This window comes from Phyllostomus hastatus, unplaced genomic scaffold, assembly GCF_019186645.2.
Source record: "Phyllostomus hastatus isolate PE091 unplaced genomic scaffold, TTU_PhHast_1.1 phas_contig_80, whole genome shotgun sequence".
In the NCBI taxonomy this organism is placed as follows: Eukaryota; Metazoa; Chordata; class Mammalia; order Chiroptera; family Phyllostomidae; genus Phyllostomus; species Phyllostomus hastatus.
The window spans coordinates 18,562,762-18,583,806 of NW_025333960.1; the positions used below are offsets into that span (position 1 = coordinate 18,562,762).

Sequence of the window (21,045 nt, forward strand, 5' to 3'; positions counted from 1 at the left end):
GAGAAAATAAAAGAATTACATAGAGTTCTTTTCCCACCTTCATGACGTGATCCATGTCGATCTGTTTTACAAACATATGCCGGTGCCTGGAACAAAAGAATTTCAAAAGTGAGAAAGTAAGGTCATTCTCATCTCAAACATACCTAAAATACATAGTAATAACCCTAGCACAGGGCACCAAGTTGATATTCAATAATTATTTATTTTAACCAGACATAGCAGGAGTACACTGATATTTGTCCCAAAGACATTTTTTAAAGCACAATACTTTTTTCTTAAGTGAGAAAGAATGAACCAGTTCTATAATAATAAATGTAAGTATTGTTTCGTAACAAATTAGACCTGCACTCTGCTGCTATATTACCCCAGTTTGGCCAAAAAGGCCTTATGGAAGCCAGAGCTTTCAGTTGGATTAATTATCTGAAGATATTATTTTTTAAATTGCTATAATGAAAATTAGAATTTATATTTTTATGTACTTATTTTACAAACATCAGTCATTTTTATTGTGTAACCCATATCTTAACTTAAATCATTTCGTTCACTTTCCTTGCTACCGTCTCCCATTCTGGTGATCAACAGTGATTAATAATTCTTTAGTATTATAGCAATATTTTATAATCAGCATCTGTAGTTTAAAAAAATAGGTTAAATTTAATCCAATGCTTAATGTCAACTTTTGAGTAACTATGGTTTTCAATAAATCATGCACAAATTAACTGATTTTATTTAGAGTTTATATTTAAATTTATCATTAACTTAAATATGTGTGGTGAGAGTCATCAAAAAATAAATGGAAACATATTCCATTTACAGAAACAGTATGTTTTTTTGCTAACATACTGTTTAACTGTTATAAAATGCACAGACAATTCCAGAAAAACTAATGCAAAGATGTTCTTTTGATAATGTTAAGAACTTGGGGGACTGAGAATATCCAAGTGAACTGAATTCTTCTAAGCCTCTAAAACATACTGAAGTAACATGGTTCCTCAAATATTGTCAGCACATACTGTTACTCAACACACTCGATACCAATGTTTTTAGTCTTTTAGAACAGTTTAGAGCAGTGGCAGAACAATGGTTCTGCAACAGTGGGGGCCCCTACCCTAGGGGCTATACAGGGACAGGGAATCCACTGGGGCACAGAAAGAAAACATTAGAACTTTCATCTATATTTCCAGTTTATACTCCAAATCTTTTTACTTTTGTATACATTTCTAATATAAAGAATATTTGGTGGAGTAGTAATGCATGTAATATAACATAAATATACATATATTAACAGTGCTATGCTTTAAAACATTTTATAGTTGGGGCTTGTAATCCCAAAATTTTGGAGATAGTAGGTTTTAGAGATGACTCACTTATTAACTGAAGACTGGAGGCAAGTTGTCAAATAATAATTAAAAAGCAGCCAGTTCAGTGGTTTCTCCAATGACTCCGAGCAAGCAAAAGTATTCCAACCAACTGAAAAAGTTGCAGCTGCTTTCAAAGGAGTTTTTTGCCCCATTTTGCCCAGGTAATTTAGAAGCAGCATTCTAAAATGAGGAGAAACAGGAAACTCAGTGATAAATTTGTTATTTCTCTCAAGACATCCCATTTCCTAACTATGGACTTTACAAACTATGGAGAAGAAAAACATAAACCAGTGTTTAAAGTACTTTATCTCGGGAAAGCATTCAAGTATCTTCATTCTCTTCTTACATTCAGTCATATACTTGTTTCTCTGGCAATGACTGTATTGTGAGTGGGACAAAGCATACAGTGATTGCTTATATATGCATCCTTCTATAAAGTAAAATATGAAAACTCTACTGTACGAGTGTTTTGTTTTCCAAAAAAAACACACAAAATTTTGCAAATCCCTGCACGTCAGCCTCCAGTTGAATATTTAATTTAGTATGTGAGGGGAGTTTCAGGCAAAGTTTTTCTAAAAAGACTACAGAGTAAATGTTTTGGGCTGGGGTGGTGGGGCATATAATCTCTGCTGCAACCACTTAAGTCTGCAATTGCAAAAACAGCCATCCACAGCCAATACATAAGTAAATGGCCATGGCCATGATCCAATAAAACAATTTATACCTACAACGAAATTCCAATTTCATATAACTTTCACATCATGAAATATTAGTATTCTTTTATTTTTTCAATTATTTAAAAATATAATAACCACTATTAGATCTTGGACTGCACAAAAACAGACAGATGGTCAGATTTGGCCTGCATGCTGTGGCTTTTCAACCTTTGGCACAGACGAAAATGCACAGAAGGGGAAGCATTCAAATGTGGCTGCATGTTGGAATCACCAGGGAAGTTTTAAAACTATTATAGATGTCTGGGTCTCACTGTCAAAGATTCTGAAGAATCGTTCTGGGTGGCCAGTCTGATTGCCTCTGCATACTTGTACCAGATAGAAAGGTTCTAAAGGCCTCCCTAATCCAGTTCGATTTTCTGAGTTAAGGCAGAGCGATTGGCCCATAAAGTAACTAGTTTTCTCCTTCCTGTTATTTATCCTTACTTCCTATCACATAGTTTCCTCTTTGTTCTATCAATTTTCCTGATTCTACCCTGTTCTAACTTATTTTGGTTAAAGAGATAAGTATGGAGTTTAACATAATACCAATGTTAGAAATCTAAGTTTAATATTGCTATCTAAGAGAAATGATGATGTCCTGAATTTTGCTTCTCATTCTAGTATTTTTCATTCTTTATTTCTCCAATTGCCTAGGTTCTGAAATGCAAGAAATGGGTAAAAACTCTCATTCATTTTTTCCAACCCAAATGGCTTACTGAGTGGATGTGATGAGGTTTTAGATTTAAAAATGGAGATTTCACTATAGTTTTAGGAAACTATAATGACTCTTTGTATATAGTACGTGCTTCATTAAGCCATTTAAAGGGTTAATGCTTATGCTTCTACAAAGGGTTCATTCTCTGATCCTAGTTTTGGTGGCCCTATTCCTTGGCTGAAGGTCAGAGATTTCTGGGAGGCTGAATAATGGGCAAATTGGAAAGGGCAGAAGGAAAGCCATCACGAGTAGTACCAGGAGTAGCTATGGCCAAGTAGGTGGCTAGAGAACTTCTTGGTTATTACTCAGAAGCAAAATAATGTCAAGATGTTACCCCCAAAAGCATAATTTTATTAAACAGAAGAAGAACTCCATTTTTTCATCCCCCCAAAAAGTTACAAAAAGGGAGAGTGAGATAGATATAGAATCCATTGATTAAGAGACTTAACAGGCATATCAATCCCAATGTATGGATTTTATCTGGCTCCCGACACAAACTCTACAAATCAGCCAACCAACCAACTGACAACTGGGGAAATGTGACACTGACTAAATATTTGATAATATTTAGGAATTACTGTTAGTTTTGCTCAGCTATGATAATTATATTGAATGTTTGTTTTTTGAAAGTTTTAGAGTTACTGCGAATTTACCAATTCACTGAGAGACTAGAATCATTCTGGTTCTACAGCAGCCTTAGCTCCTTGGTTAGACTCAGTTCTGGTTCAAAGCTCCTACTTGACTCCCTGTATCACAGGCTTGAGGGTTACCCCAGTCTGAGGGTTGGGGAGGGTGGGCACTGGACATAAGGATTTTGGACAGATGCTTTTGTCTGTTGCACTCCAAAAGAAAAACTGTGTCATGCTGTATAAAACACATTCCCAAGTGGTAAACTGACTTGGGAACGTGTCTCAGTGCTAGGCAACTAGAAAGGGTGCTTCCTTCGAACAATTTACAAGACATTAATATTCAACCAGCTGCAAAGGCTAATGGTCAATTTCTGCCTTTGGGCACCGAGGATTCAATGTGACATGAATAGGCATTTCCCAGGAGCTTCTGAATAGAGAATCTGGGCCTTTATGTAAGGTCTGGCCTTAAAAAAGTCAAGAATTTATAAGATTAAAGGAAAAAAGTTCAGCTGGCACCCCGTCCTTTTAGGTTCACATTATGGGACAAAGGAAACAAAAGCGAAATTCTGTCCATTAAGCACCATTCAGAGATTCCGCCTAGGCTTTCTGCATTGATTCAGATTTCTCCCTTTAGTAGGTCAAGTCAGACCTTCCATGCTAATGTAAGAAACGTATTCTTTTCTTCTTAGTTTATGTTTATCAGAATCTAAGAAGGTGGTTAAAGCCCATTTTTTAGAGTCCATCATTTGTAAAAGCTGTTCATTTTCAAATAAATATGCTCTTAAGACTATCTGAAAATTGACAGCTAATTCAATTATCAAATTAAGAAAAAATATTTTATATATCATGTGTTGATTTTAAAGAATATTTTTGGACAATGGTATAAGGAATCTAAAATTCCAGATAAAAAAACTTTGGATTTTATTAAGTATCACTAGGACAAAAAATATAAACACTACTAGTAGAGATGAACCTATATATACATTGCATAAGAGTTCCAAAAAAAGCCCTAATGTAATTGTAAGCAGCACAACTTACAATAATATTCATGTCGTTAAAATATCAGCTGGGCTAGGGAGCTAACAAAATTTTACAGTTTCTAGGAGAGCATTGCAGGGTAGGTCCATCTGCCCAACAACCAAAACAAACCAACCAACAAACAAAACACCACCAGAAAAAAATTTTTTAAGGCCTCTTCAGTTGGAGAGAGCAATAAGTGATTACTTCTCTGATGGGAGTCATAAAAGTCATGCTACAAATTCAGCTTCCTGGGTGGTCCAGGAGAACACAGGTATAGGGCCAGCTGGGAGTACATCAGGGAATCTGAAGGTTAACATGGAAGCTACCGAGTAATGGAAATCAACTTCATGGGGTTCAGACAAGCCTTCATGCTCATAAAACACCCAATACTCCAAGGAGATACTTGTGTCCTTTGCACTGCAGAGACCAGAAGGCAAGGAAAATATTAAAATTCACCTGAATTAAGTCCTTCATTCATTCAATCTTATGTGGTAGAATATGATTAAAACAACCAAACATTTTTTTTTAAACTGTCCGTGTAGCAGTCAGTAAGAGCACTTCCCTAAGAGATTTTAGAAAGGAAAAACCTTACCCTCCCATTGAAACCCCTGCTGCCAGGAAAGGAGCCGAAGGGTACAGACTGTGTACGTGGTGAATAACTGTCTCCAAATCTTCCGTGTTAGCACAACAGTAAGTCCTTGGTGTCTGTAAGCAGTGACAGGTAAAGTACAAGATTTAAAATCGTGAGGCTCATGATTTGTATAATGCAGAAATATTGAAAAAAGCAAGAAGTCATAAATACGGGAAAATAACCTTTGCACATACTATGAATAATAAAAATTTATGATTTCCCTGTCTTGCAGTGCACATATGTTATTTAAAGTCAATGCTAGTGAAGTTGGCACTAACAAAAAGACTCACATTGTGCAAGGAAGGCTTAACTGAAATGGGCAAGACCAATACAAATACCTTAAATGAAACAGATACACAGTACCCTACTTAAATGTGCTTCTGACCAAACAAGAATGGAGTCAATTTAGGATGAAAATGTGGAAAATTACACTTTTTTAAATAGAAAACAACCCCTTATGCCTGACAGAGTAATTCTTTATTAAAAAAAAAAACAAGCAAACAGAAAAGACTTTCCAATAATGCCACAAAATTTTTTAATTTGCAGCTCATTTCTAACTGGAGAACTGTCTTTTCTATTGTGAGTGCTATCTACCAGTGAAGGAATGTGGTTTCCTGGCACTGCTTTCAGTCTAGATAAGGCAATATCCAGTCTGATCTATTAATTAAATATATTCTTTTACAATAATATGTACACATAGCCCCAGCTGCACCACATTGAAACAGACACTTAAAATGTTAAAATATGTAAAGCTGATTATACTTCAATACATAATGCATTTAAACAAATGGTTTTCATGTCCTCAACTTCATCAACAAAGACTCTGTTTCTAGCAGAAAAGCTTCACAGATGTATTATTTGAGATGTGGGAGGAGAGGGCAATCTTGTCTGTAGAATATGTGCAAATGTGTGTGTGAATAAAGTTTATGTGAAATTAAATTTAATAACAAGAAGAAGACTCTGGCTTTACTTTAATACAAATACTGAAACCATTTATCTGCACCACCCCAGCGGCAGTATTCCAGTAAATCACAATCACCATAAACCATGACCACAGTGTGAAGGTGTATCACCCACCATTCAATCACTAATGAGTAGTCTAAGAAAATTACAATTTTCAGTGATCCTTCCAATTAAACTTAAGACCAAAACACTACCTATTGCCTACTGTCATCTTTTTGAGATCTGCAAGTATGGAGCTCTCCAAAAGATAAATGTTAACCTGACAGCATTTATAATGGATAACATTTATTGGACACTAAATTTGTGTCCACAAAACTGTAAGGGAGATCCTATTATCACATTTATTTTATAAACAGGAAGCTGAGTTTAAAGAGTTTAAATAACTCCTGTAACACCTGAACAGCTGACTAAGCTGAGATACTTAAAAAATACCTTGTGATTAAATGTATTTGAGTGGCACAAATTCAGTGCAAAGTCTAAATAGAACAATATCTACTACTATGCTCATTCATAGTGACTGCAGGATTTGTCACAAGAATTTACATGAAAATATCATTCTTACTTGGCATTTTTATTTCATGTGAATTCTCTTCACACTGAATACCTTTAAAATTTCTGAATTATTTATGAACAAGTCACCAAAGTGTACTCTTGTTATGCAGGTTTTAAGCAAAGTATGTATGCCCATGTATGTACACACATACACACATATACACACAACCACACAGAGTTAGGGTACAAGAAAAGTGGTTTGTGAAAAATTATTAGAATCAGAAAATCTTAGTGCCAGGAAGGACCATAGACAGCACCTGATTCCTTATTTACACACAATAAAATTGAGGCTCAGCACAACTAAGTAATTTGCCAAATGCCACAAAGCAGCAGAGCTTGGGTTATATGCTTGTAAAAAATAAACATTCTTACAAAGCACTGGAATTTCATGAGGTGCTTAGTAAACAAATTAATATCTAGAACCCTCAGATACAGGAACTTATTTTTCCCTAAATGTTTTCCTCCAAATGGATTACATTGAGACTAAAACTGATAATAGTGGTGTTGGCAGAAGTTGCCAGGATGCTGAAACTCAGCAAACCCAAAACCTTTCCAGCATGATCCACTTTCTGCCCGCTGCTGCCTTGGCTTCCCTGATGGCACTGTCCAGCTTTCCTCATGCTGCTGGCTTTCCATTTCCTGCCCAGTTTCTGTCATTATTCACACAACCCTGAACATGGTTAATCATTTCCAAAAGTTGTGTCTTAGGCCTGCATCTGCTTCTCTGGTTAATACCCAATTCCTGAAGGTCTTACCTACCATCAAGCCACCTCCATGCAATGACTAAACTGAAATCTTCACTCTCTTTTCTTTATCCCAAACTCCAGATCCAAATTTCCAAGTTCTAGCAGTTAACTTCACTGTAATGTTGTTTCAGTACTTTAAACTCAAAATGCTCAAAAGTAAACCTTTTTCTCTTCACAAAGACTCAATGCTTCTCCTAACTTCCCATTTTTCTATAAGTGATTTCTGTATTTTCCTAGTTAAAACTATAGGTGACACTGTCCTCTCCCTTTCCCTGACCCTCATAGCTGATAAACTGTCAAGTCCTCTGGCTTCTTTCTTCTCAGTATCTCTTGCAGCAAACATAGGAGACCCCTTCTTTCAACTCTAGTAAAGGTTTGATATATTAGATTCTCTCAGAGTGGCCTTTGGTATAGGATGTGAATGCAAGCAGCTCATTTGGAAGGTGATACCAGGAAGCACCAGTAAGGGGGTGATGAAGTGAGTCAGGAGGGGTGGCAAGTCAATAAAGAATATGTTACCAAGCAGTATGTGGCTGTGGGCAACTGGGACTCAATCCTCTTGGGGCACTTTGGCAGGCTGTGTTGAATATGGTTCAAAATTATCCCAACCAAGTAGCAGCTCCCTTCAGCCATTTCTTGAAGGCTGTTCCTGGAGGAAGTTAACTCCTTGGCCCTTCTGATCTGCCCTAAGCACAGGTTCAGAAGGCTCCAGTAGGTAGAGAAGGCCCCCAGTCAAAGCGATATGAGTGCTTGCCGTTGGAAGCAATAAGTAGGCATGCATAAGTATGGTAAGTGCCAGGAGGTAAGAAGGTGGCAAGAGTATGGTGCCAACTGTGTTACCTGGCTTTACCAGGCTTTTTTTCTCTCTCACCTGGACTGCCGCAATAACCTCATAACTGGTTAACTCCTAGCCTTTGCTGATAACCATCTCAAATTGCACCTCCTTAATCTGACAGTGATGTCAGATTAATCTTCCTAAAGAACACTTACAACATTAATTACAACAGTATTTCTGCTTAATATTCTTTGTTACCTTTCCACTACCAACTGAATTAAGGGCAGATTCTTCTGCCAAGTGTTCAAAGCCTTCAACAATATGCCAAGCAATCTTTGCACCTCTGTATTTTACTATTTCTCCATATGTATGAATTCGAGTCAATGGGACAGTGCTGTTCTTCTGACTTTAGAGTTCTTAATCTCCTTGAAGTATTCTTCACTGTCAACTCTGCCTATCGAAATCATATTTTGAATAAATGCCAGGCAAAAGGCAAGACTTGGATCTAGGTCTCCAAGACCTCACAGGTTTTTCCAGCTCTGCCCCTAATTGTCCTGGTCAGCCTGTTCCTTGCCTTATCATATGTGAGCCTCTCTCTATTACTGCTCCTCTATCTCTGACAGTCAATAAATACTTGTCAAATAGAACTAAAACACATGAACTGAAAATGAAAAGACCTGATCACTAACTTTTGATATGCAAAACTATGTGGTTATATCACACAACTTCTTGCTCCTTGATGGGTTCCGACAGGGCACATCATATCCCTTCTTTCTTCACAGGACTTGAGTCTCATTGAAGAAAGGATTCATCGAGGACATGCAACAAAGATATGTAAGCAGGCAATACATTGAATTGGTAGACCTGGGAGAAATTGTCTTCAGGTCTGAAAATCAAACTAGTAAATTTTTAGGCAAAAAAGTGTTAGTTAATTCTCAGTTGCTAGGGCTACTAATGCAACAAGCCACTATCTTATTGCAGCAATTCCTATCTTTTTCCATGTTTCCAGAGTCAGACCTAATCAGGAATAGGATAAAGAGAGACTTGGCAGGATTCAGCTGAGTGGTGAAAACTACTTTTAGAGAGGGGTGAAAATGGAAAATCTGGAAAAATATAGAAAATCTAAATGATAGATAACCTTCCAGCAGATATTTGGGCATAAATATTTTATAAGTTAGACAGAATAATTTGACATAATTACAAACCAAGATTATTCAAATTGTTCAACTGCAACTATGATCAGAGAGAAAAACAGTATTTTGTTGAAGAAAATAAAGAAATAAAATAAATTCTTAATTATTCATGCATAATAGATGGAAAAAAATAAAGCATATATTTTATATTTATCTATGGATAATATCTAATTTATCCTTTTAATCAATTTCCAAAAAATAGACAAGATATTTTCTCCCTAAACTAAAAGAGAATTTTGTTTTTTTAAAAAATATATTTTATTACTTATGCCATTACAGTTGACCCGTTTTTTTCTCCCTTCTATTCCCCTCCACCTTGCACTGCCCCCCCCACCAGCATTCCCCACTCTTAGTTCATGTTCATGGGTTATACATACAAGTTCTTTGGCTTCTCCATTTCCTTTACTATTTTAACCTCCCCCTGTCTATTTTGTACCTACCATTTATGCTTCTTATTCCTGTACCTTTTCTCCCATTCACCAGCCCCCTGTCCCTCCCCTTGGATATCCCTCCATATGATCTCCATTTTTGTGATTCTGTTCTTGTTCTAGTTTGCTTAGTTTGTTTTTGTTTTTGTTTTGTTTAGGTTTAGTTGTTGATAATTGTGAGTTTGTTGTCATTTTCCTGTTCATATTTTATCATCTTCTTTTTCTTAGATAAGTCCCTTTAACATTTCATATAATAAGGGCTTGGTGATGATGAACTTGACCTTATCTGGGAAGCACTTTATCTGCCCTTCTATTCTAAACGATAGCTTTGTTGGACAAGGTAATCTTGGATATAGGTCCTTGCCTTCCATGACTTGGAATGGTTTTTTTCAGTCCCTTCTTGTCTGTAAGGTTTCTTTTGAAAAATTGGCTGATAGCTTTATGGGCACTCCTTTGTAAGTAGCTGTCTCCTTTTCTCTTGCTGCTTTTAAGAGTCTCTCCTCTTTCATCTTGAGTAATGTAATTATGATGTGCTTTGGTGTGTGCTTCCTTGGGCCCAACTTCTTTGGGACTCTCTGAGCTTCTTGGACTTCCTGGAAGACTATTTCCTTTGATAGATTGGAGAAGTTCTCCTTCATTATGTTTCCAAATAAATTTTCCATTTCTTGCTCTTCCTTTTCTCCTTCTGGCACCCCTATGATCCAGATGTTGGAATGTTTAAAACTGTCCTGGAGGATCCTAAGTGTCTCCTCATTTTTTTTTTTTTAATTCTTGTTTCTTCATTCAATTCTGGTTGAATGTTTATTTCTTCCTCCTGGTCCAAATCATGATTCGAGTTCCGGTTTCCTTCCCTTCACTGTTGGTTCCATGTATATTTTCCTTTATTTCACTTTGCATAGCCTTCACTTCTTCCTGTATTTCATGGCTATCCTCAACCATTTCTGTGAGCATCCTGGTTACCAGTGTTTTGAACTCTATATCTGATACGTTGGCTATCTCTTCATTGCTTAGTTCTGTTTTTGGAGCTTTGATCTGCTCCCTTTTGGGCCATATTTTTTTTCTTTCCACATACCTGTTACATTGTAAGGGGTGGAGTCTTAGGTATTCACCAGGGCAGTGCAACCCACTTTGCTGTATTGTGGTGCTATATGTGGGGGAGGGGTCCAAGAGGGAATAGTGCCCTCTTGGCAGCTTGAAAGAGAATTTTCTTGTCCTGATTTAGAAGTCATTTGTTTAACAATGCAAATTTCACCGAAATTTTTTTGTGGTGTAGAAAGAAATTTAAATTCACCCTGTTAATCAGGTAGCCTGACTGTCCCTAGCTATTCTCGGAGGAGATTCATTTGCTAATCTGTGGAAGTCATAACCCAGGATTCTTCTCTCAATGAGGGGGTTGCCACATATTCAATATTGAACCAGGCCAGCTAGGACTTTAGTCTTCTGTCCAGTAAAATGACAACTTAAAAACACACTTAAAATTTTAAAAAATCATTTAAAATACACATTTATGTCATCATAATGTCTAATAATCACCAGGTGTTTACGATATTTCATTTTACAGTTTTCCTCTCTTAAGTATTTAAAGATCTGTACTCTATGTGATAAGCTGTTGCTTAGATAAACTCATGGAGATGTAGCACCCTCTCAGGGAAAAAAAAAGAAAAAAAAAAGGACAAATCCTTTTACAATAGGACTAATGATGCTGTTTAACTGATATCTACAATGTGTTTGTATTGTTGTTTTTTGTTTTTTTTCTACCCACCCCTGGTTCTGTACTTAGTGATTTACCCAATAGTCCTTAGGAAAATTGATTTTATTTTTGGAAGATGAGTTTGTTAAATAAGGAGTAATAGAAAATAAAAGTATGCATGTATAATTAAAATCAGGACTTTAATGAATAACCATTTCACCTAGTCATTGATAGACATATAAAATGACCAAGTATCAAAATTTGCCTGAGATTTTAATAATTTCTTAAAATAACTAGCAACAAAGCAAAGGACTCCAGGAGACATCATGGTGACTCTGAGGCTAAGACAGCCTTTGTGCTATGTTCCCACCAGTGTCTGACATGGTCATAGCACATGTGCTGCACAGTTACAGCAGTAAAACAGCACAGCTGTGTTAGTGGCTTAGAGCAGGTCAACCAAAAAGAGAGGTGTTATCCTTGGTACATGGTCCTAAGAAGCAAATCTCATGTTCTGCTCTGGCTGGATTTGGGTCCAGAGGTGGCACACCAGGACCAGGGTTCTAAGGAAAGCTGCCACATCTAGAACTACCCACCATCTTGGTTTTTAGCTCTGCCTGTATATTAGACTCACTGGAGACTGTTAAGACAAATTATAGACACCTTGACTCACTGCTGCTGTAGACCAAATGAGTCAGAATTTCTGGGGAGGGAACCCAGGGATCAGTATTTTTTAAGCTTCCCAGAGGATTCTAATGTGAAGCCAGGGTTGAGAACCAAGGGCTTGAAGAGAATAAAGAAACAGGGTGAGAGGTGAGCCAAAGAGAGGAGGAGGCTGCAATGATAAAATTATAAAATCTATATAGTGTTAGAATATCCTGGGTCATGGAGGACCTAAGCCACCACCTATGCTGGAACAAAGAAGGTATGTGTCCCTAGCTAAATACCTGACCTCAGGATTTCCTATTATCAGGTGAGATTGAGACATAGCTGCAAGCACCCTATTGGAAACAGGTTGAATCCTCATTGCCCTTCCCCTCTCCCTCTAGTGTTTCCCAGAGGCAAAGCCCATAAATCTCCTAGACTTTCTGCTGCAGAATCAGCCTTCCCTGATCAGAGGATATTGTCTTGCAAACACCTATACCCAGGACACCTGGGGCAGGTCAGAAGGGTAACCCACCCTCTCCGGGGGTCTTCTGCTGCACACCCTTAACAACCCTTCTCCCCTTTCCCTTGCTGCTGTAGTCTGCTCAGACTCAGCCTCCCTGATCACAGTGTCTTGCCCTGAATAAAAGCCCTTAATTGGACCTTTTTGGCTCCTGGGCCTTTCTCAGCCACCTCAGCTACCTGACATGTAGAGACTTGGAAAGAGGGAAATGTAGTTCCACAGGGATTCTTTGCAGTGCATGGGGAAATACAGCAAGTCCTCAATTAACATTGTCAATAGGTTCTGCAACTTTAAGCAAAAGGACATATAATGCAACCAATTTTACCACAGGCTACTTAATATACACAAGACAAGTAGCTATGGCATCTCATGTACATTATAACAAAATGGCATTGAATGAAATGATGTTATTGGAGGACCCGATATACTATCAAATATCTCACACTTACAGGATCACCTGGCACATATTAAGCATTCAATAAGTGGCATTAAAGCATTAAAGTATTAAATAGCTAGTACTAGCTATTAAAGTATTGTTTTTTTCTCCTAAAATCCTTTAATTATTTAAACATTCTTTTCCTTTTATTTGAAAATTATTTAAATATAGGGAATTGTAAAACCCTTCATGTACTCACCACCACAATGGTTGATATTACTGGAACTATCAATGTGAGGATAAAATTCTAAAGGATTCAATGAATCCATACCCACATCTGACTGAACTCCACCTTCCTGGGTTTTTCTGATGGAGTGGAGGGAAGAGGGAGAGGTTATTCTGGGAGCATTTAGAAAAGGACAGACTTGGATGGGATACAATGGTGTTTAGTAGGAAGGTTTTCATTGTAGGAAAGAGAATGCTAGAAGGTACTAGTGTGACAACTGAATTGTGCCCTGGCTGGCCCTGTCCTATGCACTCCTCCTCCCTCAGACCATAAGTGATAGGGGAATTCAAGATTCTTCAGTTTTAGGTGATAGGCTTAAGTGATTAATATGTGTGGAAAGCTGTTATTCCAGGAACCAGAATGCATGACCTATATGGCCACAAGCAATTCAACTTTTGTGGCTCAGGAGGTAAGATTGATTGAGATGGTATCTGAGCCATTGGGTTCCCTCCCTGGAACCCAATGGCTCAATGATGCAGATAAAGAATTGTTGATCAGCAGATAAGGAAATACTAGGAAAATTGCAGCAGTACTGCAACTCTTATCTGATTAACCTTTTCCCAAACCGCCTGCCTACCATTTCCTTCTCCCTCTGTTAACACGGTTTTTGAGGGTACAGAGCCGTCTCAGATCACCTGCACCTGAATAAAGCACCCATAAAGATTCAATCCTTGTCTCTGCTTATTGGTTCTGGTAGTGACAGGCAGCACAAATGCCTACTTCTCTGGTTTCATAAGATGGGAGAGAAGTCCTTAATCCTTTCTGAATGCCTTCTTCAGAAAACAGGGCCCATGATAGAAAAGAGCTCTACACCCAGCTCCCCCATTAACTTCCATGAAAAAACTAAGGTTGAAAAGCTCAGTGGAAAACAAGAGCAGATTTCTCTAGATCTGAGTCTTTAATTAATCACTAAAACATTTAGTTATTTCTACCTAGTTGAAAACCTTTGTTATTTCCACCCTGAGATTTTTCAGCCTGACTTGACTTATAACCAGTGCTGAAAGGTACACATTCTACTGGTCAATTTGAGTTCCTGCCCTGAGACCACTCATCAACTTTACGACCTCAAGCCTGCCACTCTCCTTCTCTGTAAAACGAGGTTTAAGAATGAGAGGGTCTCTGAAGCAGAGCTACTCAAAGTATCAGTCCAAGGTGGTATCAGGGGCTGGTCTCACAACATAAGGAAGCATGCTGCTTCTCTCACCAGGACAGTATTGCTATGAAAAAAGAAAAAATCCCCTCACTAAAATAGTGTGCTTGGAAATGAAGTTCATTTATATCTAACTGCAGCCCCTCCTGTTGTCAGGGACTGGTAAGTCAGATAGTCTGAGAAGTGGAAGTTGGTCCACAAACCACACTTGAAGCAGCACTGCTTTAAAGTATGTTCCAGTGTCTGGTCCCGTGCTGGCACCCCCTTACCTGCTGAACCAGCTCTTACTGTAATTGGAAAATGCCTGAGGGAGGCTTTTCTAAAAACAGCTTTATGAGTCATGATTCACATACCAGAAAATTCACCCATTTAAAAGGTACAATTCATGGTTTTTGGTATATTCAGAGTTGTTTTAGAACATTTTCATCACCCCCAAAAGAAAACTCCTACCATTGACAGTTACCCTCCTTCCCTAGCCTTAGGCAACCACTAATCTACTTTTTCTCACTGCCTACAGATTTACCTATTCTTAACATTTCATATATGTGGAATCATATGATCTTACATTCTTTCCTTGGCTTCCTTCACTTAGCATGTTTTCCAGGTTCATCCATGTTGTAGCATGTATCAGTACTTCATTCCTTTTCTAATGCTGAATAATATTCCATGATATGGACATGCCACCTTTTATTTAAGCATTTATCCATTGATAAGCATCTGGGTTCTTTCTACTTTTTTTTTTTAATCCTCACTTGAGGACATGCTTATTGATTTTAGAGACAGGGGAGGGGAAGGAGAGAGGGGGGAGAGAAACATTGATGTGAGAGAGAAATATTGTTTGGTTGCATCTTTATATGCCCCTACTGGGGACCAAACCTGTGACCTTTTGGTTTATAGGAATGACACTCCAAACAAGTAAGCTACACCAGCCAGGGCTCTACCTTTTGATTAATATGAATAATGTTTATATAAATATGTATAATGCTCATATAAATATGTGTATACAAGTTATTACATGAATATATATTTTCATTTCTCTAGGGTATATACCTACTTGTGGATAATACAGTAACTCCATGTTTAACTTTTTGAGTAACTGCCAGACTATTTTATTTTTTTAATTAAAAATTTTCAATTATAGTTGACATTCAATATTATATTAGCTTCATATGTACAACATAATGGTTAGACATTTATACAACCTACATAGTAATCCATCTGTAGCCTCCTCTCCCCCACCACAAATCTTGTATCTTCCTGCTGCCAGACTATTTTCCAAAGTGGCTAGGAGGCTTTTTCTTGCTGGGCCTAGGCACACAGAAGTCTGTATGACCCTATAACCAAAAGGAAGGGGCCCCTATGTGGCTTTCAATAAGCTCACTTTTGGCTGAATTCTTTGTAAATTATCATTCCTAAAGTAAACTAGAAACATGACAGTTCACAGAGTAATAGGGAATTACTTTCTGGATCCCTATCCTTGAAAATCAATCTTCAGAGAACAAAAAAGACGCCAACTATTCGGAGGACTCTAAGAACCCTGCAGAAATATCTGAGGAGAAGTGTACTGAGACAAGAACTGTCTCCTACAGCTAACAGCCCCAGGGGGACCAATGTGCAAGCTTCTCATCCTAGTGAGCAAGGCTTTTGGCTTTTGCTCAATGCTGCAATGACTAATTGGAAATGAGGACAATATAGTGATGGAAAATTTCTACTTTACTGCTTTGCAGAAGCCATAGTAATCCCTATAAATTCTAAGTATGTCACCAATATATTTCAGCAAACCTTTTACTTCTGCATTTCTTCTACTTCTAGGAGAACTGCTTACTCTAAATTCCATTTTACCTTTTCTAGATCTTTTGGGTTCATTTCATTTAGTCAGTTCCTCCCTGTTTGATCTTTGCTGACTTTCACCTTTTTTTAATTGTTATTTTTTATGCCTAAACTACAATCTTACTTACTCTGAGTCTGAGCTACATTGAATCCTTTCTGGAACAAGGTGAAGTATACCTTAACATAGAGTTCCTCTAGTCTGAAACAGTAATTGTTCATAGCGCTAAGGCAGAAGGAAGAAGGGTTATCAAGGGACCTAAATATCAAAGCTAGCTCTAATAATCAATAATGTGATCCATTAGGATACAAGAAGTATATATTAAATTATAATTAATTCCCTTAAATTTCAGTCAAAGCAGTTTTTCTAAAAAAATATAATATAGGTACATTTCAGTCATTTTATATTCTTATTCTTTCTTAAGTTAGATTACATTAGTCTCTTTGATACAGATATTTGCTGGAGGTACTAGTTTATCAGAACTCACTCCAGTGCACTGTATGAGAATCCAGAGGCCACACTACTCTTATCCCCTCATTTAGAACTCAGTGAATTCTTTAAAATTTATACTATCCCTTTGTAAGAACTCAAAGTATTCTTGGAGATTTTTCAAAAATTCAATTAAAGTTTATGGATAAACATTACTGGGTTGCTGTCATCTTTCAAAGTTAATTTCCAGTGAACTTTAAATGCTGAGGGTAGAAGCTTTATCAAGCTTCCTCATTCCTACTCATGGTGTTCTAAGATACTATCTGACCTTTCCCCTGGATTCTACATACTGTCCCTAAGTGATCTCAGTCACTCATGAGTTCTAATTCCAACTGCACACTGACAGTCTGTTTCTCTCTGTCGCCTGTACAACTTTCCTGAGAGCCAATCTGGCATATCCAACTGTTTTCTAGAAATTTCCACTTGGATGATCTAAAAGCACCATAAACATCTAAAACTGAATTTATTTTTATTATACCAAACCAAAATCTCATAAATTCTGCTAGATTCCCTATTTCAGCAAATACCAATGCCTTTTACCAGTCCACCAAGCTAGAAATGTTGACTCACTCATAATTACTAATCTTTCTATCCCATGAATACCTCCCATGAATACCTCTCATTTTTGTTCTTTCCCCTTCCAGTCTCCCACCTCTGATTTCAAGCTCTGGGTAAGTCTATAGAAACTGTTTTCTAACTGGCCTTCAAGTCTCCCTACCCCTCCATCTCTTTTCTTTTTAAAATATTTTATTTATTTATTTTTAGAGAGAGGTGGAGGGAGATAGAAAGAGAGGGAGAGAAACATTCAGTGTATGGTTGCCTCTCACACACTCCCTATTAGGGACCTGGCCCACAACCCAGGTATGTGCCCTGATTAGGAATTGAACCAGTGACCCTTTGGTCCTCAGGCTGGCACTCAGTCCACTGACTCACACCAGCCAGGGCTTCTATCTCTTTTCTACACACTGCTTTAAGATCTCTTTCTAAGACATGACCATGACCAAATTATTTCATATGTCAATTATACCTCAATAAAACTAAATTTAAAAAAATGTCTATGGTTCAATACTAGGATCCAGGGAATACTATACATGACTTTTCAAAATTTGGTCCTACCCCTTTTAAAACAATTCCCATCACTTCCTGAATAACAAGAGGGAGTATAGCATGACAGTCAAAAACAATCACACATAATTGGACTACCTGGGTCTGAATCCTGGCTCTGAATTTCATGGCTAGGGCTACTTATTAACATATATGTGTCTCATTTTCTTCTTCTGGAAAATGAGGATGATGGTGGCTAAATCATTGGGTTGTTTCTCTTGCTGAACAGTAAGTATGAAAAGATATACATTCTAAGGACTCAATAAATATTAGATAAAATTATCATTATCCTCTCACAAGTTAGTACTTGCTATTCCATGCTCTTTTTAAAAGAAAAAATTTTATTGTATTTTTTCCTCCATGTACTTTAATACATTGTTCTTTTTGCTGAGAAGGCTTCTCTATACCCTCTTCAGCTTCAGTACCACAGCCTTCAAGATCCTACTCAAATTTACTTCCACTACAGTGTTCTCTGACCTCCCCTTTATGCTCTGAGGCATTAATAAATCTTCCCAGTTATACTTAGTGCTGTATTGTGCATATTTTTCTGTATCTGACTGTCTCCTGTTAATTAATTTAAAGCTGCTAAGGGTCATGTCTAATAATATGTACACTCCTCATTTTACCACCTTGTACAGTGCCTGATTTAATAGGCATACAACATAACTTTGCTGAATGAACAGATCGTTGTCCTTCACTTTATGGGACCTAATAGAGTTTACTCTGTAGCATGTTAATTCCTTGAGAGCCTCAGACCGTGTCTTCCTATCTTTGTATTCTTGAAGTATATAGAAAGACACATAGCCAACAAGAGCTGCTCACAAACAATTTGCTTGGTCCAGGTCACAGTGGCAAATTCAAATCTTTCCCTTTAGAGTGCCTACCATGTCTACAAGAATCCTGGAGGGCTGCAAAAATAAGGAAGTGGGACCCTTCACATCAAACTATTTGTTGTGAGGCACTTGATGAAGATCATACACATTTTATAATGTTAGCTTTTAAAATCACATGATCTCGATTCCCTCCAAGGCTTAAGTTACTTTAAAGTAAAGAGACAGAGCTCTTCCCCACTGCTCAACCCCCACTCCACTGTGTTTTCATGAAGTACCAGCATTAGAAACATGATTGTAATTTTTTATCTTTAGCATGACTAACTTATTTATAGTCTTAATAACATTCTCTATCAATGACTCAAAAAGTTTCTTTCAATTCTGATAGAATTGCTTTTGACCTGTTGAAGCGGTGAGGGACTAATAATTGAAAAGCTTTCAGAAAATTTCAGTGAGTGTAACATTTTTTATTCCAACTTACAGGTTTAACATCAGATAGTGTTGATTTTCTAGGAGATGCAAAAACTTCTATCATCACAATAAAAAAAATTAGGGGTTAGAGGAAGAAAGCCAATTTAAAACATTTTTCTCTATGTAAACTTTGATGGGCAAATAGGCATGCAACCCAGTCGATCCACTTTAGGACAAAGTAAATTTCTTAAGTGAAAAAAAGCAACACTGTTCCAGTTAATTGGTTTTGTACTATTTAATTATTAAAGACAATATAATATGCATTAAAAATGATGTAGATAAATACCTGTTGATATTAAATACAGTAAGTACAAAAGTTAAGTTATAAAACTAAAAATTATTCCTTTAAAAATTAAGCTGTTATTAATTTAAATTTACTTACCAAGAGATTCTCCCCGGCCATTCCTCTGTTGTTAAAAACCACACATCTAAAAACCAGGAGAAATGTTTGTTATTTTTACACATAATTCTAGCTCAACATATATTATCAAAATCATCTTACTAGTACTGTTTTAGAGTACTAAAAGATTTTAAAAAACCTGTTCCAAAGACATGAGAATGTTTGGCAATTTCATCTAAATGCCTGAAAATACATTTCTAGTTCTCTAAATTCCATATATGGGTTCAAATCAGAAAACTGTATATTGGAGGACTTTCAGCCAAGATGGAGGTATAGGTATATACACTGTGCCTCCTCACACAACCAAAAGAAGGTCAACAAACAAACTTAAAAATAAAATATAACCAGAACTGCCAGATAATCAAACTGTATGGAAGTCTAACAACCAAGGAGTTAAAGAAGAAATATCTTTCATCCAGACTGATAGGAGAGGCGGAGATGAGCAGCTGGGGTGGAGAGGAATCTCAGCAAGGCGGCAGCTATAGGACCAGGTGTTCTCACATCTGTGTGCGGATAAACCAGGAGGAACAACTGGGGAGTGTGGCAGATTGTGCAACCCAGGGTTCCAGAGCAGAAAAATAATGCCTCAAACCTTTGACTGTACAAACCTGTGGGGGTTGTAGCAGCAGGAGAAACTCCCTGCCTCACAGGAGAGTTCCTTGGAGAGACCCACTGGGCCCTAGAACATATACAAACCCACCCACCCAGGAACCCAAAAGGGCCCAATTTGCTTTTGGGTAGCAAGGGAAGTGACTGAAAGCCAGCTGACAGCCAAGAAGTGGCACTGTTCACTCTTGGACCCCTCTCCCACATACAGTGCCACAACACAGCAAAGTGGGTTGCCCACCCTTTCGAACACCTAAGGCTCCACCCCTTATAATGTAACAGGCATGCAGAAAGAAAAAATATGGCCCAAATGAAAGAACAGATGAAAGCTCCAAAAATAGAACTAAGTGATGAAGAGACAGCCAACCTATCACATGCAGAGTTCAAAACATTGGTAATCAGGATGCCCACAGAAATGGTTAAGTATGATCCTGAAATACAGGAAGAAGTGAAAGCTATGCAAAGTGAAATAAAGAAAAACGTGCAGGGAACCAACAGTGAAGGGAAGGAAACTGGGACTCAAATCAGTGATTTGGACCAGGAGGAAAAAATAAACATTCAACCAGAACAGAATGAAGAAAAAAGAATTCAAAAAATAGAGGAGACCCTTAGGAACCTCTGAGACAATTTCAAATGTTCCAACATCTGGATCATAGGGGTGCCAGCAGGAGAAGAGGAAGAGCAACAAATTGAAAACTTATTTCAACATATAATGACGGAAAACTGCCCCCATCTGTCAAAGGAAATAATAGACTTCTAAGAAGTCCAGGAAACTCAGGGAGTTCCAAAGAAGTGGAACCCAAGGAAGCACACACCAAGGCATGTCATAACTCCATTACCCAAGATGAAAGAGAAGGAGAGAATCTTAAAAGCAGCAAGAGAAAAGGAGAGGGGTATCTACAAAGGAGTTTCCATCAGACT

General features: G+C 37.5%; 1 protein-coding gene across 3 annotated transcripts in view; it reads right to left on the reverse strand.

The window, feature by feature from the left end:
* Positions 1 to 21,045, reverse strand: part of ABHD3 (abhydrolase domain containing 3, phospholipase) — a 40,916-nt gene that overhangs the window by 4,064 nt on the left and 15,807 nt on the right. For 2 of the 3 annotated variants that reach the window (XM_045849978.1, XM_045849979.1), the window contains exons 4-7: positions 19,501 to 19,546; positions 5,034 to 5,146; positions 1,368 to 1,541; positions 38 to 86 (exon numbers count right to left, since the gene is read on the reverse strand). In XM_045849978.1, coding sequence (XP_045705934.1) covers positions 38 to 86; positions 1,368 to 1,541; positions 5,034 to 5,146; positions 19,501 to 19,546 — 382 coding nt within the window. The remainder of the gene's footprint in view (positions 1 to 37; positions 87 to 1,367; positions 1,542 to 5,033; positions 5,147 to 19,500; positions 19,547 to 21,045) is intronic. The other variant, XM_045849980.1, reaches the window with a different exon arrangement.